This window comes from Lissotriton helveticus, chromosome 5_1, assembly GCF_964261635.1.
Source record: "Lissotriton helveticus chromosome 5_1, aLisHel1.1, whole genome shotgun sequence".
Lineage (NCBI taxonomy): Eukaryota > Metazoa > Chordata > Amphibia > Caudata > Salamandridae > Lissotriton > Lissotriton helveticus.
Window position 1 is genome coordinate 512667777 of NC_136065.1, and position 20723 is coordinate 512688499.

The 20723-nt window shown below is 46.9% G+C and overlaps 1 protein-coding gene across 2 annotated transcripts in view; it reads left to right on the top strand.

Annotated features, from left to right (window-relative positions):
• CROCC (ciliary rootlet coiled-coil, rootletin) overlaps window positions 1-20723 on the top strand; it is a 574059-nt gene that overhangs the window by 538682 nt on the left and 14654 nt on the right. For both annotated transcript variants that reach the window (XM_078642848.1, XM_078642849.1), the window contains one exon: window positions 4429-4608. In XM_078642848.1, coding sequence (XP_078498974.1) covers window positions 4429-4608 — 180 coding nt within the window. The remainder of the gene's footprint in view (window positions 1-4428; window positions 4609-20723) is intronic.

The following is a 20723-nucleotide window of genomic DNA, read 5'->3' on the forward strand; positions in this document are numbered from 1 at the left end:
TTCAGAGTTCAATCTGCTTTAATACCCAAAGTTACTATTACTCAACTTGCTAGTGCTTCCTTTTGGAACAGTGAACAGCTTAGTCAACTCTGTCAAAATTAGAACCAGAAGCTGCATTAACTCAGCCAAACGTCACACCTGTAGGAGCTGTTTTCCTGACAGTGTGACTAATACTTTGTTATTCTCATAACTCCATTACTGGGGAATAACTGTGTCTTGGCCTGTTGATAGGTTAATATTTTAGAAGTTCATAGTGGAATCCATGTAGTGTGTTTAGAAAACATTTGTTTGTTTCACTGAAGTCCTCTGTCAGCTCTTCATAATTCAACTTGGACTACATTGGTCATGGAAATGCTCCATCTCTCCCTGTAAGTGGCTACCAAACAAAAGTTCCCATCTGGTGTGGGTCAATTGGACTGTTTACAGCACTGAAGGGTCCTTAGATTTTAACAGCACTGATCTGTAAGCACCAGGATTCCTAAACCTGAGCTGTTGGAGCAGAAGTGGGCTAACTTGCTGGTGTACAGTTGGTAGAATTGCTCTTTCATTTACGATTTCATTTACGATTAACCCTCCTAATTATTAACCCTCCTAACATATTCTCATCCTCCTACAGATAGCCTGAAGGAAGGAGATTGTGATGTTTCCATATTAAGTTGTTCACTGTAGATCTTTGTCAGCAACCAGGAGAAGCAATCACTTCACTCAAAAGTATCTACAACTTGATCCAGATTCTGTCCCCCATATCCCACGATAATAAAGACTTACTAACTATAGCTATGCTAGGATAGAGTACAAATGTAGACTGCAAAACATCTTCCACAAGCTCATTTTGTTAGTAATGTTTGACCAAATCCATCATCAAGCACTAGTCCTCAAATTTGCTTGAGTGGAGTTATAATACTAATCTTTCGCAGTCCACACAATACATATGAAGTGTTTTGACTGTCCTTTGGATTTTATGTTAACATTGTAGTATTTGTAAAGGCCAATAATATTTGATTAATATTTTTGAAGAATACATTTTAAATCTAATTTACATGTTGAAGTCTATATTTTCTTGTAGAATTAGTGCCCCAATGATTAGAGTATTTAAAACAGGGCCTAGTAATGGGGAACAGTATCGGTCCCTGTAGCCTAGAGGTAATGCTTTCTGTTCTGGAATCTCATTCTCAGATTCTCCTTTCCCCTTCTTCAAGCCACTTAAGCTCTGAGATCATGGACTGTCTCAGCAAAGGACTTGCACTCTAATTACTTCCGCACCACAGCTACTGCAAACTTACTGAATAACATACCCAGCTTCTCACCTTCAGTCCGTGGCAGACTTCTCCCTCAGCTTTACTTTGATCTTTTGTTGTGAATGTGATTGGCTTGCTTATTGGGTTCTCTTTTTCTGATTGGCTGCACTTCCTGTGAAGGTGGACATCCGCAGGGTTAGGAAGAAGATTACCTATGGCCTGGTGAGTGGCTGTGCTGCCTGGTACTTGTTGAAGGCTGTGGCATCATCCAGTTTGAAGGAGCCAATTGTTTAGATTTGCTTGCAGTGTTTTTGTGGCCCAAGTGTGTGGGTGCACAAAGGATAAGGGGAGCACTACACCTACTGCTACTATGTTTACTTCTTGTGGATATATTGATTTGAAAGGATACCATTGGATCCTGTGGCTTTGGGGAGCCAACACCCTAGGGACCTACCCCTTTGACCACATCAACCAGCATCATCATTATTTTAAGAGTGATCCTAGTGACCTGCACCCTTTGGCAGAACTTTCAGTAGTGTTATGCTTTGCCAGTTAGTAATCTAACATTTTCAAATTATCTGCAAAACGCCAGGAATGCTGCTGAAAGCTTTCAAAAGCTAACATTTTATCAAATTTGCATTTTAGTTTGTCTGATCTACAAATCAATGCCTTACTTTAATTTGATCCCCACAGCATCAGTTCATTCTATGAGAACTTGTTTTATGTTCAGTAGAGCTTAAATGGGAACTAAGTACTGTGATTCTACAAGTATATGAGCTATAAATGCCTTTAAAAAAAAAAAAAAAAAAAAGCATAGCTGTTGTCAACTTTCCTTTACCTCCAACAAAATTCTGAAATCGGTAGTACCCTATAGTTGTTGCTGAATTTCATCTTGGAAGGTTAAAGAGATAGCTACATATTCAGTGATGATGGGAGTCACCTAGTGCATCCTTAGAGCAGGGGGGTAGCTTAGTCAATGAGATTTTGAGGAGGTGGGGTGTTGAATCTTACATTTCCCAACTAAAGAAGCAGTGGGTCACAAGGTGGAGGGGTGAGATGACCAAGGTTTGGTATGGACTGGTCCCATGAGGAGCAAATTCAGTATTCATTTACATTAGATAGGCCTCCGTTCAAAGAGGCACAGTGGCCGAAAACAATGGGTTAGAATGCTAGCTCGAGACATTGCTAGTGGTTAAACTATTTGTTGGTATTCGTCCCATCTCCGTTTGGGTGTGTGATTGACAGTAGCATGCCTGGAAACCTGAGACTTGTACATCTTTCCCATCCTACTACTGCTAATATTTGTGAATTCCAAAAAAGTAGTACCATTACACTCATTCAGGAGTATTTCAATGGGTGCAGATTTACTACTTTTTTGGTAAACTGGGCGCTTTTTGTATTTAAGTTTCTGATCCCAAAAACAGAACAAGTTAAAACCTCTTGGTGATGTGAGAACAATGAGAAAAACAGACACAGCAGACCTGATTCAGAGACCCCAGATCCAACTACCAAGCCATGAATGCTTTCCTTTAGGTGGTGTCATGCCTAAACATCCCAACCCTTCCCTGAAACTATGCCCCTGCCTCGGACCCAAAAGGATACTAATGTCATGCACTTCTGAAGGTCTGATGGTAGATGGGAGACCTAAAGTCTTAATGAGACTTTATGGACCTGAATGAATGGTGGTTTGGCTGAAACGTTAGGGACTAGCAATGGGAGTCTTTTTAAACAGCTTGGACCTGTCTGAGGGAAGTCCTGGGTACATACATCATTAAGGTTCTGAAGTTAGACCATGACAATCAGTAGGTAGGTTTTTCTAGGATTCAGTCTCATCTTGTAGAGTTCAGTCTCTTCTTATAGTAGTCTTCTTGTTCCTTTAAGGTTCAAATCTTTTTACTAATTTCAACATATAACAAGATAACTCACCTACATCCCCGAGGGGGTGAGGGGAAAAAGGCAGTAGGGATGAAAATAGGAGTGGAAGATTGAAAAGGGGATAAAGAGGGGGTAACTTGTAACCGGGGGGGGGGGGAGGAGAGTTGTAGGAAAGGGGTGAGACCTCTATATAAGCTGAGAATCTGGGAGGAGGTTAATGCTGCTGGTTACCGGCTCCGGAGGCCAGTTTGTCCCTAACCCCTTTATAAACCAGTTTTCATATCTAGAGGCTATTCTTCCTTCAGCTGTAAACATCAATTCTGCTCATGCAACCCAGTCCTCTTGTCATGAGATCGGTCCTCCAAAAGTTGGTCTCTTCCCAAACATGCTTTTGTCCTGTGTGAATATCAATTTTGTATAGATATCTGCCCCAGATTCTATGGTCTGGTGTTCCAGTGTGCAGAACAACCCCAACTTCGACAAGGAAAAAACTCTTACTTTAGGGGTCAGTCTCTCATTGGCAAGTCATTTTTCCAACCATATGACTACTCTTCCATGGAAACTCTCAGTCTGGTTCTGTGCCATTGATCGTCGCTAGAGCTCTTGAGATTAGCTGCCTCTTCGGAGGCTTGTCGCCTCCTTATTATTTTTTGATAGAGCCAATTATTTCCATAGAAGTGAAAGTCTCCCCTGTGACTGGCCACTCAATTGACTGACCAGTAGCTTTCTCCTGTTTTCTACTGTAAAAGCAAGCCTTCTCTTTAAGAGAACAGCTGACCCTTCTAGACACAGGCCCGGAATTACCAATCCACCTGGAAGAGACAGTCTTCTTTTAATCTAACCACTCTGCTCATTGAAGGGTCACTCTCAACCCTGTAAGATCTGTCTCTCTATGTAATGTCTCCCTTGGCAGGGTCAGTTTCCAGAGCAATGTCTAAACTTCCCTTGATATGTTCAGTATCTTCTGGGCAAATCCTCTTCACTGCAGTCTCTTGATAGGGTTATTTATTTATAGTGTTCCCTCAGAAATTGAGTCACTACCTTTGCTTTAGCATTACATTTGCTTGGTAAGGCTAGTCTTGCCTTTGCTGGGCAAGGACATTCTTGCTCTGGCTCTTGGCAAGGCAGTGTTAATCGTTCCTTGGCTGGGCATGGGCAAGTCTCCCCTTAAAAGGGTAGAGACAGTTTCTCCTTTGAATGACCAAGCCAGTTCCTTCCCACATCAGGTCATTCTCCTGTAATAGGCTTCCTTCCAGTGTATGTTACAGCAGGATTTGTTACCCCTTTGTGATGCAGACTATTGCTCCCCTCACAGGCACAGCTAGCTGACATGGAGCAGACACACTCTCAAAGTCTAATGGAGTCAGTTACTCGTCACCGGCAAGAGCTGCAGCAAGAAATCGAGAGACTGCGAAGCTCACAACTCCAGGCAGAGCGCACCTTAGATGCACGGGAGCGCGCTCACCGTCAGCGCGTGAAAGGACTGGAAGAGCAGGTGAGGACCCCTAAGAAACTCCCACTGGGAGACAACAAGAGTGGGAAAAGTCTTTATCAGGGGTTGGGGTAGGGATATTCTTGTTGAGTTGCTTGCTCTGTAAAATCCCACCTGATGTCAATTCTTAGATTCGGTTAGACATTTCACATCTTTAGCTTATTAGTAACAGCTTTTGTATGTTTAATCCTGGCTGGCTTTGATACCCTTCCATAACCCTTTACTCTCTGTACCTGGTTAAAAAAAAAATTGTCATACCTAGAGGATCTCTTGATGTTGAATGCCTTATTTTTATATAATTTTACCTTTTTGTATTTCTCGTCTTATTTCTGCTTCTTAATATATGTTCCTCACTGTCTACATTTCTTCCATCTTTCATACCTTTTGCTCTCAGTGTATTTTAGTTTTTACCAATTAAACTAAAGAAAAACGCTCCAGGCAGTGTTTCGATGTAGTGCTCTATACAGTTCTCTGGTATTTCATGTTGGCATAGGGTGTGGGTTAAATGGTTGCAGTAACCTCATGAGATATTTCCACTCCTACAGGACGTTATGAAAGAGCTGAATTAGATTTATATCATTTAAAAATACAGACACAGCACACATTCCATATACACCTCACCTACATCATTCAGCAGTAGCTCTGTTCTCACCATTCTTTTTAAATCTTTCCTCCTTCTTGTCTAGGCATTTCCCATTGCTACCATAAACATGATTCTGGTGTCTGTGATAGTTTGGACGCGTTACTAATATGTTATTCATGCAGATATTTATGGTTAAGGATCAAGGATCTCATGCTTGTTTTTTTTTTTTACAAATCTTTATTCATTTCAAGAACATAAGACATGGAACCATGTCAGCAAACCATCCCAGGCCCAAACTGGGTCTATGACCAAACACAGTGGAGGCACACAAGCGCAAATGCGATATAATGTCATCACCATTCAAGTAAACTAGCAGTAATAAATATAAAACAGTAGCACAGAACTCATTCTGCAGACCGTTGTGTGGAAATGTGCTTTTTAATGAGCACACCGGTGCAGGGGTCACCCTTCTCTGTTCACGGGTCAGTAGATCAACAAAATAGAGATTGGCACTGAAGCTGGAATTCAAATAAGAAGTTTATTAATCACTCATGAGTGGGACTACATCCAGTTATCGCAAGAAGCTGCCAGTAAGATTTTCAGTAGCTCGGGGATTGGAGAGGAGAATAACTGGAGTCCTTACAGCACCCCCAAGTGTTCCAGGAGGTAGTACATTGAATACACAGACCATGGTGCTTATATACAGAGTTTGTTGCAGAGAAGCATGTAGTTACAAATAGAAGGAACAAGCATTCACAAGAATAACTACCAACAATATGGACAGATGGGAGATCACTTAGTCAGCAAAGTGGGAGGGGGAACAAAACTGCTGACAGCAGCCACAAATAGTCGACAGTTACATCTTGGACCAGGTGCATTTCAGCAGCTACAGGCCTTTGCTTAGCACATACAATGCTTTGGCTAAATACAGAAGGAGTTAACTAAAGTTCATGACACAAGCAGAATAGAAAGGCGAGCAACAGCGAAGACAGAAGAATTACATAGCTAATAAATTGGATGCCACAAAGAAGATGGCTTCAGCGTCAGCTTTATGCTAACAGAAATTATTTTCGATTTCCACAGTTAGTGTGGGTTGAAGAATTCACATTCCTCTCCCCAGCAGGCCAGGGACCAGGCCTGCCCCTCCCCAGGATATCAGTATATGGGCGTCTCCTCAATAGGACTATTTGTCAAGGCGTGCAGAGGGGCCTTCAACCCAGACAGTGGTCAGGGACAGAGCATGACCGTTTATCTTCGGGCATCCAGGGGTCTCTAGCCCTCCCATCAGGAGTCAACCCAGGGTCCGTTTCCCCAGCCACATCAGGTTCCCTCTCCGGGAGATGTGAATGAAAAGGTGTGTACATAAATGGTCGAGGTGGACGTAAGTTGTCTCGCACTCAAGGTTCCTGACAAAAATGTCCCAGATCATGCCCGCTGTCCTGTCTCCCCCCACCTGCCGACCTCTGCTAGAACATCCACCCATTATAACAATATAGGGAGTCAGCTAGTCACTTCTGGGGCTGCCTGTGACTTCCTCGATATTGCAATTTTCCACTTGAAAAGTATAAACACTAGATCTATAAATCTGTGCATTTATCTATCTCCCTTAGCCTGTGGGCGTTTGTTTAGCTAGTAGGATTCTGGCATGGCTAAGACTACCCCACCAACCAATGTGGAAGTGATCCCAACCACCTTCTCCCAGGTCCGCCAATTCGTAGAGCACTCCCACACCATATGAAAAAAGACCACCTCTGGTGATGTGCATCTGGGGCATAGTGTCGAGGTATTGGGGTACATGCGTGCTATGTGGCTTTGCGTTAGGTACGTCTGATGTAGGTAATTAAAAGGTGTTAAATGAAAGAGCAGTTTATGCATTACCCCCTTAATCTGCTGCAAGGCTTGTCCCTATTGTTTGTCTGCAAGGGCGATGTGTATGTCCCCTGTCCAGTGCTCGCGCATCTAAGTGTCAAGCCTCTGATGATGGTTCATCAATGCAGTATAGAGGGTCGATATTAGTTTTTGTGTGCACTCCTTTGGGATAAGGCTGCGTGTAGCAGTTCTGTCATAGGTGGTTTTGAGTGGCCCCACCGCCAGTGCGTAATTACTGTTGAGTATATGGCATTGTATGTTAAGGAGTGTTCCACTGGATGGACAAGAACGCTTCCTACCGCATATGTTCTTCTGGGGCGTCTCACCAAGTCTGTATCTCTTGGTGGCGGTGTAGTCCTTGGAACGCAATTGTATGCCAGATGGGCCGCAGCGGTGAGTATGGGGCCGCACTCCCATGAATGTATCTCTATCAGCAGTGTGGTCTTCATCTGGTGTGCCACATTGGGAAGTCGCAACCCGGGGTGGACAACCAAGGGTAAATATGTGTCCCATACAGGGCGCGCTAGACCTCCAATCGCTCCGAGCATGGGACCGACCATAACCACCGCAAAAGCCCCTGTATCTGACCCACCGCGTAATAAAGCTCAAAGTTAGGGGCCCCAAGTCCCCTTCATGTAAAGGGCAGCAAAGCTTGATGTGTGCTACCCAGCATCTGCCCATTTCTCAAATTAGTTTTACCAGCATCTTATTGAGGTCCATGAAGAAGCATGAGGGAAGCACAACAGACAGGGCTGCAAGCATATACAACAGTCATGGGGGAGTATCAGCATCTTATAGATTGCCACCCAGCCTACGGGTGAGAGTGGCAACGATATCCAAAACGAAAGGGAGCCCCAGATCAAATTCATCACTCTACCCACATTGCCCTCCATAAGGTCGCCATCATAATGGAAAATCTGTATTCCTGGGTATTTGAACGTATCAAATTGACATGAGAGGCGAGAGGGGGCAGCTCCTCCATGACCCGTTTCGGAATATGGTATAGGGGGAACAGGCAGGACTTGGACCAGTTCACCCTGAAGCCTGATACTGGCCCAAAGTCATCCTGTAGAGACATTAAGCTCGAGAGTGAGGTACCAACGTCCCATAAATAAATGGGAGCATCTTTCGCATATAAGGAGACCACATGTTGGACGTCCCACGATTCAATGTCCCATTGACTGGCCTGCAGCCGCCGTTTACTGGGAAAAGGCTCCATGGCAGGGGCAAAGATCAAGAGGGACAGGTGGCATCCTTGCTGGGTGCCTCGCAGGTTATCAAAGCTCTCCGATATCAGTTGTTCCTTCTTAACCTGAGCCACTGGTTGACCATAGAGGGCATGAAGCCACCTAAGGTACCCTGTACCACAGTGCATCTCCTTCAGGGTTGTAAATAAGAATTTCTCTTCCAGGGTATTTAAGGCCTTCTCTATTTTGAGGAGAGACCACCATCGAGATCCCCGCGCAAACCAGGGGCTCCATCAGCAGTCAGAGCAGAGTAGGCGGCGAATTTTGAGGAAAGTGTTATGCCCGGGAATGAGCCCGTTCTGGACCGGCTGTAACATTGTACTAATCACACGGAGCAGCCTATTTACCAAGACATTTCCAAGAAGAAGGGTAGTCTAAATTCAGTAGTGAAAGAGATGTATAAGATTTAACATCCAGAGGGTCCCGGGCCAGTTTGGGCAAAATGACTATCAGGACTTCACAAAGGGAGTCCGGAAGTCTACCCAACTTCAACACCACATAATACATCTCCAGCAATCTGGTGAAGAGCGAAGCATTGACAGCGGCATTGTATTCTGTGGGGAGGCCATCTGGGTCTTATAACAAGCGATATGCGTAACGGCAGAGCGGATCTCCTCCACCTGAAGAGGAGGATCAAGCTCTGTGCCTTTTAGCGGGTCCAGCCACGTGAGAGGGCGTCCCCTTCAAAAATCCTGTAGCCTTTTCATGGAAGGGCTCCCCCTCCATCATATAGGGCCCGATAATAAGCCACAAAGGGTTTGGTAATGGCCATCTGAGGAAGGTGTTATGTATAGTCTAGCCTTTCCAAGCGCACTTCAAGGTCTCTGTGCTCCTTTCTCAAAATTCTGAGATGTTCCGTCTCAACTGTCCACGAAGGTATCCCAACTTCCAATTGTCTGATCTCCCTTTCCTGCGATGTGAGCTCCCTGCAGATAGTTTGTTGAACCCCTATTTACGATACACCACCTTATGAGCATCCCATTTTATCACCCTAAGGGCAGTAGAACCAGAATTTGCGACAAAGTCTTAAACTACATACATTGCTAGGGCATCACAAAAAGAAACATCTTGGATCGCCTCTGTCTGAAGTCTCCCCGTGGGAATGCTGGGGTGGGCTCTACCCTAACTCAGCGTTAGCAGTAGCAGACCATGACCCGAGAGCCTACATGCCAAGTACTCAATATGTAGACTCAAGGGGCCAAATACCACCCCACATAGGAAGAAATCTAGTCTGGTATGTAGACGATGGACTGTTGAGTAATAGGAGAATTTACTCTCTTTTGGATGCTGGATACGAGAGATGTTGTGTAACCTGCTGCGAGATAGCAAGCCCTGAAAAAGCTGGGTCGTCCTGTGACACCCAGATTCTGGCACTGGTGGGAAAGATCTATCTTTATTGATGCTTGGAGCGCAATTAAAGTCCCTGCTCCTGAAAGTAGGGGCGTGTGGACCACTAAGGAGAGCCAGAGTGAGGCACCCCAGGAACACTGAGTTGCCGGCATTCAAAGCATATATTGCTAGCAGCATAAGTAGCATGCCATCTTGGTGGCCTTCAACTACCACGTATCTCCCCCCCGGATCTACTTTGTGCATGGCTGTCACAAAGGGTACCCCTGGGGAAATCCATACTAAAACCCCTCTAGTGTATGCCGACGTTGTTGTCCCTTAAATCTGCCCCCTTCATTTCACCCAAAGCTTACTTAACTCAACCATTGACATGTGCATCTCCTGTAAGAGTGCTGTGTGCATGAATGCCTCTTCAAGTAAGTATGAATGCGGTGTCTCCTGGTGGGAGTGGCCATGCCTCTCACATTCCAGGTCAGTAGGTCATATTGCAGTATGTATGTGTCCGGGTAGGTTAAGTCATTAAACATGTATACAGTTAGGTGGCCCAGGTGAACTCCAGTCCACCTTTCTAGCCGTGTAGGGGCATGGTATTGCCTGTGGTGACGGGAATAGTGTAGAGTTCTGCCTCCAACAACATATAAACAATAGAAACCCCCCTGTCTTCCCTCCCACTCAAACACCATCCGGCACTCAGCCATTACAAGAACAACAATACATTATAAGCATATATGAAACCACTATATAAATCCAGTCCATTACGGTGAACTGGGTGTGTGTTATTTAGCGTGTTGTGGAACCCGACCCCTTGGGCCCATCACAGTACTTTGGACGAACTCTCTTCATCGATTTTCCCCAAATCCAGACCATTCTTCAGTCTGCCTGGCCCAGAGATCTAGGCACAGAGCTAACCGGCCATGCGAGCCAGAGTCCTCTACAGCAAGTTTTCCGCCATACATGGTATCAACTCCGGAACCAAGCAGTCCCCATCAGTTCATTCTGTAGAGTCATTAGTATCTAAGCCAGTAATGGAGGCTTGGTCCGTCTGCAGAATCGCAAAAGGGTTATGGCACTGCTGCATCGCTTTCTCTGCCAGTGTAGCTCGCTCCCAGGCCGATTGGTTGGAGGTAGAACGATGTCTCGGCCTTCTGGAGTGGCAATAGCGTGTCCACCCAATCCGTTGTTGTCTGGGCCTCCTCCAGAGGCGACGCCAGTCTCTTGGCATGCAGCCATGTCCAAGCGTCTTCAGTAGTCGCTAAGAAGTGGGTCTTCTCATCTTCAATGACTTTTAGTTTTGCGGGAAAGAGAAGTGCGTACTTTAGACCAAGGCTCCACAGTTGCTGTTTCACTGCATTGTATGAGCCTAGTCGACTTTGCACCTCCGCAGTAAAATCCGGTTTGGTAGTAATTATAGTGCTGTCCACCAAGGCTAGGATATCCAGAGTGTGTGACACCATTAAGGAATAAGAGAAACACCACTCCAGGTCTGCACGCTCTCTCAATCAAATTCACCAAGCTCTGACCCTTATAAGAGGCTTCACCATTCAAACCAGATATTACCAGCAAGGACTTGCCTCCACATCATTTAACTCAGGCAGTCATGCTTGATCTGATTTCTTTTATCTAATTAATTATTTTTGATTAATCAAGTGTCTCAGTGAACAACGTCACAACCATGCACCACATCTGGAAATGAAATAATCACAATTGTGTTTGTTGGCTGCTTAAATGCAAACAATTGACAATATTGCACCTTTCCAATCAATCCTGTAGATGTACAGTTAAATTTAACAGATCTCTGCAAGTAAGGGCTAATGCTTCGATTTGCAGAGGAAGTGGTAAATCCTCCGTTGAAGGGTTTGCACTGATAAATTATATAATTTGAATGGAAGATTCCTCTTGATTTGTTAATGATTCAGGAAGGTAATTACCACTTATCCAGTATTGGGGTATTTTTCGTAGTTTCACATACCTGAATCATTCCCCGTCATTGAGGTTGGAGTCCCATCTTGACGACTGATAAAGATTCAGACATGTGAATCTATGAAAGATACCCCAATACTGGATAACCATAGTTACAGGTAAGTAACTTATTTTCTTCCTTCACAAATCTGTATCTATTCTGTTACCACTCATGTCTAAATAAGGGATTTAAACAATAAGGGAAATATTAAACTGGAGTGACGATTCTTGTAGCTTTAATGAATAAAGAAACAAGATTTTAATAACCCCGAAATTCCCCTTCTGTGCGGGGGGAGGGGGCTGCGGGCAGAGCCGCGGTGCTCATGACGAGCTGGGCTCATCATGAGGCACAGTGCAGCTGTGCTCATGCCGAGCTGGGCTCGTCCTGACTTGGCTCACTCCTGTAGAACGCCCGCACAGGTGTGGAATTCGCCGCACAGGGGAGTGGCGCGGCCATTATGACGAGCCCAGCTCGTCATGAGCACAGCAGACAAGGGGTTAAAGACAATAAGGGTATTATTATGCATATAACTTTTATTCACTCCTGAGCAGCAAACCATTAAAGGCTTTCAAGTAGAACTTAACAACATCACAATGGTAAAAAGTCCCGTATAAACAGTTTGGCCTCCATTTTCTTTCTCTTTTGTTTGTTCGTCTTCTGGACTGTTCTATAAATCCTTCCAAATCCATCCTCTTCTAATTCAGAAAGCAAATTATGTAACCTATTCCTAATCTCTCAACATCAACAAATAATTACACTTTCAATTAAATATTCTATAACAACAATATTCATAGAATCTTATAACAACAATTAATACAAAATTGTCAAACGCCAACCCCAACCTTTTCACAAGGGAAGGGCGGGTGGGATAATCTTAGCCTTCTTGTCCTTAATTGAATCTTGATTCTTTAGTCAGTAAACTTGTAAGAATCGTAATTTTATGTCAAGACAGGAGGCTAGCATTAGGCATGTTCTGAGTCTTTTCAAAATACATTTTGAAACATGATCTACAGATTTAAAATAGAACCTTCTAAATGTCTCCGCAGAAGACCAATTAGTTGCTTTCAAAATATCCTCCAAATGACCACCCAATATACAAACCTTACTCGCCATGGCTCCCCTCATTGAATGAGCTTTAAACTTTGACACACCCACACCTGGGTCTTTCATAGCAGCTTTCACCCCCGCTTGCAATTGTAGCAAGTGACACAGCATTAAAAGGCTTCACATAGGATATTAACAGTTTATTCAGGTCTTGCAGCTATATTTTCCCACATCCTATTGATACCCCATTAACCATCATACCACGTACATATTAGGTGAGTCATGGAAAATAGGATAAAAATTAGTCCCAGACATGGTTTTAGTCCATCTGCAAACGTCAAAAACGACACCATTATGTTGAAAAAATGTATGCAAAACTTCCAGGGCCTTCACATCTGATACTCTGTGGAACGAAAAGAGACAAAGTAACGTGGCCAATTTCCTAATGAGTTTCCTCACCTCTAAATATCTATTGGCTGGCCAACTCTCAAATAATTTAGGAACCAAATCTACGTTCCATCAGGTCTGGTACTTCGGTTTGGGTGGCCTTCTCAACCGAATGCCTTTCATCACTCTACATGTGCTCTACACAGCGCTTAGCGACCTGCCAGTATCTGAAAGAGACACATTAGTGATAGATCCTTACCTTAGAATGTACCCAGGCGTCACACTGGATCTGGAAAGTTTTCATCAAAAGTACCCCTGCGCGTCAGAAGGTAGCGGTCTGCGGCTCAGATGCGGTCGTAGGCGCCGAGATGACGTCAAGGAGACTACTTAGGTGCCACCCATGCGCGCTGATGTCAGTTCTTTCTTTTTCCGTGCCAGCAAGCGCAGTGCTGGTTATAGCACGTATCCTAGTCACTTTTTGACTAAACGTTTGAGACGCTTTGTCTTCTATTTTTGAGTCTTTGACTCCTGGTGCCACTTAGGAATGCCTGTGTTTAAATCCTGCGGGGCCTGGCGCCATACAATGTCAGTGGCCGACCCCCATGGCGTCTGTCTATACTGTCTAGAGCGCGACCATGATTCAGGGTCATGTTCCGACTGTCTGGCCATGGCTCCGATGGCCTTACGGGAGCGGTCCCGTAAGTTGCTGGAGGCCCGGCAATCGCCTCCGAGCCATTCGAGGTCCAGGGGTCGATCGAGGGACCGTCCGCGGAGCCATCATCATCGCTCCTCGGGGTCGAAGTCTTCCCACTCGGAATCAGGTAAGAGACGTCATAAGAAGAAGTCAAAGAAGCGTTTACGCTCTCCGACGTCCCCCAGTTGGTCTCCGAACGCGGTCGAGGGGGCTGGGGGTACCACCCCTGCAGCTCCTTTGGAGCCTGTGAGTCCCGCAGCCTACCCCCCTTATCCGGGTCTGTCGGCGACTCCTGCCCAGGTGCAAGATTTTCTTGCTGCCATGGACTGCCTTTTCAGGCCTCGGGCTCCTGCCGGCGCGCCTTCTGGCCCCGCAGTCCCAGCTGAGGGCCCTCCCTTGCTGCCGGCTCCGACCCCGGCAACGCAAGATCCTCCGCCGGCAGCTCCGGCACCACAAGGTCCTCCGCCGGCAGCTCCATTCCCAGCGCCGCAATGGGTTCGATTCGTCCGACCACCGCCCTTGCCCGGGTTCCTGGACAATTTTGCCCCTGTTTGGGACCCTAATTGGGACGCGGAGCCGGACCGGCGTCGTCCGGCCCTTTATTTTCCCGTGTCCCACCCCCACCGCCGCAGCCTGTTCCACGGGCAGTGGAGGAAGGGGACGACTGGGAGGGGTCCTCGGACCCTCTCGCACGGCAGTGCGTGTCAGAACAGGTGGAAGAGTTGGAGGTTGCGGGTGGCCTTGACCTCTCCCCTGACCCTGATTTTCTTTCTCCTTCTGCTGTGGCTATGGAGGATGGCGCCACATACACTGTGGTGCTCCTTAGAGCAGCTGAGGCTCTTGACCTTGACCTGCCTACACTGACCCTCAAAACTAATCTCCTCACTGAAGTACTTCAGCCAGCAGCAAGCCCTATGGAGCCCCTTCTACCCTTCAATGAGGTGTTGAATGCGTACTGATGGGCACCAGGTCTAGACCAGCCACTGTGGCCAAAGCGCATTCCATACTGCTCTGCCGGATAAGGAATCCAAGAAGCTGGAACAGTTTGGCAAGAAAGTGTTTTTATCTGCCAGCTTAGGGCTGCGGTCACTGAACACCGCATGCCTCTTGGGCGGCTACTCCCACGCTGAGTGGGACACGGTTGCGCCGATGCTGTCTCAGTGTCCGGAGGAGGTTCGGACAGTGCTTTCCCGAACTGTTGCTGAGGGGAAAGATGCAGCAAAGTTCGCTATCCAGTGTGGACTAGACAGCGGATTCGCTGGGTAGGGCGATTTCCATGACAGTGGCCCTCCGTCGCCATGCCTGCTTGCGGTCCACTGAATTTTCAGAGGATGTTCAAAGTTCTCTTATGGACATGCCCTTTGATGATACTCGCCTGTTTGGTAATAAGGCAGATAGTGCGCTGGAGCATTTTATGGTCTCCTGGGCTACGGCCAACTGCTTGGGTCTTTCCACCACGCGCCCGGCCACGTCTGCTTTTCGTTGCTTTCATGGCCACGGAAGGGGCGCCGCGGCACGTTCGTTCAGCCAGAAGCCTGTGTAGAACCAACCTAAGCGCAACCACGGACGTGGTACCCGCCACGGCGGGACAGGGGGCCAACGTGCGGGTCAGTCCACCTCCGCTCCTGCAGCATCCACCTCAAAGCCTTCCTAGTACGAGCTTTGGGGCACACCCCACGCTGTTGGGTGGCAGGATTCGCCATAGCCTTCCCCACTGGTGTTCCGTTACCTTGGACAGGTGGGTGCTGCAAATCGTCCGTAGGGGCTACTCCCTCCCCTTCGAGACTGCCCGTCCAGCAATGCCACCTCAATTCCACTGCATGTCTGGGACCGTTTTGCGCTTCTCCTGCAGGAAGTCACGGCCCACTTGGCCAAGGGCACCATCCAGCACGTTCCTGGGCCAGAAGTAGCACATGGTTGTTATTCCCACTACTTTCTGGTCCCCAAGAAGGCCAAAGGGGGCCTGTGCCCCATCTTGGACCTCAGGAACATCAACTACTTCCTACGGAAGGAGAAGTTCAAGATGTTGACTCTGGCTCAGGTCTAATCTGACCTCGACCCTGGAGACTGGATGATAGCGTTGGACTTGCAGCACGCTTATTTTCATATCCCTGTCCTGCCGGCCCACCGGCATTACCTGCGGTTCACGGTAGGCCAGGAGCATTTTCAGTTTGCCGGACTCCCCTTCGGCCTTACCAGTGCCCCTCGGGTGTTCATGAAAGTGATGGCGGTGGTCGCAGCTCATCTTCGCAGATCAGGGGTTCCAGTCTTCCCCTATCTCGACGACCCACCTCCAGACTACAGCCGACCTCCTGCATTTGTTGGGGTTCTCCATCAACGTGCCTAAGTCGCACCTGATTCCCTCTCAGAAGCTCCTCTTCATCGGAGCGGTTCTGGATTTGACGCAGTTTCGGGTTTATCCTCACAAGCAGCGAGTCCGGGATATTCAGGCTATGATTACGATCTTTCTGCCTCTATCCCGGGTTTCAGTCAGGATGACCCTCCGGCTCCTGGGTGTGATGGCCTCCTGCATCCTGCTGGTGCAACATGCCAGATGGCATATACAGGCTCTGCAGTGGGACCTGAAGTTCCAGTGGGCTCAGCATCAGGGCAGCCTGTCCGATCACGTCCAGATCTCGGAGGGCACTGCACGACAATTGCAGTGGTGGCTCACGAATCGCGACTGGGTCAATGGCAGATCCCTCTCCCTTCCCCAACCGGAGCACACTGTGGTGACGGATGTATCCCTCCTGGGATGGGGCTGCCACTTGGGAGCGGCGGAGATCAGGGGACTCTGGTCTCCGGCGGAGTCTCGCCACCATATCATCCTTTTAGAGCTGCGGGCGATCTGACTTGCACTAAAAGCATTCCTTCCCTCTGTCTGGGGAAGTGTAGTGCAGGTGTTCTCGGACAACACCACCGCCATGTGGTACTGCAAAAAACAGGGCGGGTGGGGTCATGGACCCTATGTCAGGAGGCTTTGTGCCTCTGGACTTGGCTGGAACATCAAGGCATTACCTTGGTGGTTCAACACCGGGGCAGGTTCTCTAAACACCAGGGCAGATGAACTCAGCTGCCGGTGCATGATGGATCACAAATGGCGTCTGAACTCGTACGTGGCGCAAGGTCTCTTTCTGCAGTGAGGAGAGCCTTGGTTAGATCTATTCGCCACCGAAGAGAGCGCGCAATGTCATCAGTTCTGCGCGTTGGAATTTCCAAGGCGGCACTCGTTCGGCGACGCTTTTCGTCGCGAGTGGAGCTGTGGTCTGTTGTACGCCTTTCCGCCTATACCACTTCTACCCAGAGTGCTGAAGAAGATTTGGCGCAACCGGGCCAAAGTCATACTTGTGGCTTCGGATTGGGCACGAAGATACTGGTATCCCGAGCTACTCAGCATGGCAATCGTTCCCCCAAACCGACTGCCTCTTCGGGAATATCTGTCGCAGCAGCAGGAGATGGTCCTCCACCCGAACCTGTCCAGCCTCCACCTCCATGCGTGGAGATTTAGCGGCTACAGTTGACAGCTTTCAACCTTCCTCCCGAAGTCTGTGATGTCATTCTGGAAGCCAGGCGTCCCTCCACTAAGACGGTATACGCCTGCAGGTGGAACATGTTTGTGGCATGGTGCACAGCAAAGGCTGTGGATCCCCTTTCTGCACCTCTGTCCGAGGTTCTTCTGTTCCTTCTCTCTTTGGCCCAGCAGGGCTCTGCTCTGGGCACTATCAAAGGTTATCTTTCGGCCATCTCCACCTTTCTACGGCTTCCAGATCAGTCTTCTCTTTTTAAGTCCCTGGTTGGTAATTGTTTCCTCAAAGGCATGAGGCACATGTTACCTCCTGTGCCTTTCATAATGCCTCAGTGGGACTTAAATCTTGTCTGATGTGCGCTCCCTTTGAGCCCCTTCATAACCGTCCCTTTAGTCTTCTCACTCTAAAGACGGCTTTCTTGGTAGCTATCACCTCTGCCAGAAAAGTGAGTGAGCTCCAGCGTCTTTCTTCTAAACCTCCTTTGCTTTCTGTTCATCCGGACTAGGTGGTTTTACGGACTTGTCCTACTTTCTTGCCAAAGGTTGTCACGCCCTTCCACATTGGGCAGACCATCACTTTTCCCACCTTCTTTTCGCATCCTTCAAAAGAGGAAGAGAGGCTCCACAGTCTGGACCCAAAATGTGTGTTCTTGTTCTATCTGAAGCACACACAACAGTTCCGGGTGGATGACCAACTTTTTGTTGGGTACGTGGGCAACAAAAAAGGTCGGCCTGCGCACAAATGTACCATCTCTCGGCAGGTCGTTCTGTGCATCAAAGCATTTTACTCGTTGGCTAAGAAGGAGCCTCCTGTGGGTCTGCTTGCCCATTCTACCAGGGCAACAGCAGCCACTACTTCCTTGGGACGCAGCGTTCCCTTGCAGGACAGTTGTCAGGCAGCTACGTGGGCCTCACTGCACACGTTTACCAAGCATTGTTTCCTTGACAGTCAATTCTGGAGAGACGGCTTCTTTGGCCGTTCTGTTCTCCGTGATTTTCTGGTGTAATCTTGTTCGCAGACCCACCTTCGGGTTGGTATTGCTGGGGTATCTATTCTAAGGTAAGGAATCTATCACTAACGTGTCTCTTTCAGATGCACAAGTTACTACTTGTGTAAAGATATATCTGTAAGAGACATTAGTTAGTGATAGATTCCTTACCGCCCCACCCATCCTCCCCGTTCTGCAAACTGATTTCTAGGGTTAAGGTCATCCCTTTCAGGGCCCTAGTTTCATGGCACCAGTGGTCAGTTTCTTGCATGGCTCTGCGCTCCTGGCACGGAAAGTCGTGTACAGAACTGACGTCAGCCCACATGGGTGGCGCCTAAGTAGTCTTCGTGATGTCATCTCGGCGGCTAGGACGCCAGTGACGGACGCGGAGCCGCACATCACCACCTTCCGACACGCAGGGCTACTGCTGACGAAAACTTTCCGAATCCAGTCTGACGCCTGGGGATATTCTAAGGTAAGGAATCTATCACTAATGTCTCTTACAGATATATAGTTACACAAGTAGTAACTTGTGCATTAGGTGCTTTACAAATCGCAATTAATTAACATACCAGAGGACTTTTATCGATTGATATACTCCATTGAAGTGAGTGACTAGCTTCCACTGCTGATCCGTAACATTTCACTGTCCTATACGACATATCTTTATCAAACAACTGTGTTAGGAAATTTGCTACTTGAACATCATCTACCTCCACGGGATCCAAATCCCTTTCCATGCACCAACATAACCATGTATTCCATGCTCCTCTATATCTTTTCTTTGTATTCGGAGTCCAAGATTCATCGAGTAATGTTGCAGCTGTACCCGAAAGTTATGAGAATTCTCCAGAACACCTGACATCCTCCATACTAGAACTAGAAGGTCACCAACCCTTCTAACAAATACCCCTCCCCTGAGCCCTAGAAACAGACCCCTGCGCAATCCCCCCCACCCTTCTAAAAACGACCCATCCCCTGAATCCGAGAAGCGGACCCCTACCCCCACCCTTCTAAAAACTACCACTCCCCGGAGCCCTAAAAGGGGACCCCTGCACACCTCCGCTGTCTAAAAAAATAACTTGATTAAATAACACAAATATTAATATAAATAAATAATAAAGAAAAATTAATGTAAAATCCCCCTTACCTCTTCACGATATCACCTCTCCAGCTCTACTGATCCATGGCGCACATTGTGAAGAAGAAGCAGAAGTGTCCGTTTACTCTAACGAGACTGATAGCCTCCACCAAGCTTACCACACACATACCTGTACAACGAAGTCCGTTGGGAAGGCATGCATGGTAAAGGCTCTATGCATTGTAACGCATGAGTGGTAAGGATATTCATGGAAACGGCCACATTGTAATGGCGGTTTCTCCATTATTAAAATTGGTTTCTCCACTCCTATTTCCATCACTGTCGGTAAGCACGGCTGAGTTCTCCAAAAGGGTGTAGCCAACACTATTTAAACACTTCTGTCTTTTAACCTGCACAAACACTCAATGAATCATTTAGAATGGGGGAAAAGCATAACCCCTCATTTCCTTCCAACTCTGCATAAATGCATCCACTGCCAGGATCTGGTCCCCAACTGATGTAATTTTGTAACTGAAAAGGTTAGCGTGGAAGCAAAGAGATCTACTTCCAAAGGACCCAATGTCTCAATTATTCCCTGAAAAACTTCCATTCACTCTAATCTATCACATTTTGTGAATTCCAATCTGCTATGCAACGGCTGGCAAATATTCTTCCTTCAAATCTATTTCAAACAAAATCCCCACATTTCCTTTGGTAACTCTGCTATTCCCTTTGACCTGCGTCTTCCCAACCTGTTTATGTACGTCATAGCACTCACATTGCCCATCTTCAACAATATAGATTTCCTTTGCAAGGCTATCCTGAAACTCTGCAAGGCAAACAAACCTGCTTGCATCTCAAAGCAACTTATGTGTCTCGCTCTTTCTAATAGAGACCAAACTCCCCCGGTCTCCTGACCCAAACAAGTCGCTCCTTACCCTGAGTTGCTTGCATCCTACCCCAATACATAATCTGGCGTTGTTTCAAAAATTGCTCAACCATCCAAGCCTACAGATTGTCCTTCCATCAGACCAACTCCTCTCTTGCTTCCACAGATAGAGGTTCCACAAACCTCTTGCAAAACCTGAAGTCTTCAAACGCTACAAGGCCCTGTATAGCAAAGGCCCTGGAAAAACTGTCTGTATTTATAAAGACAGTAGCCCAATCACTTGAGCTGACTCTCTCAACTTGATATCCTGTTTTTTCAATAACGGCTGCACCTCCTGCCTTATTTTCTTCACTTTCTTCTCTGGAAGCCGTAACTGACACAACTCTGTGTCTACTGTGAACCTCATGAATTCCAAATTATGTTTTGGAGTTAAAACAGACTTTTCTATTAATCCTAAGTCCTCCAACAAACTTTTCACCATAATCAACTGTTGTTTCAAATC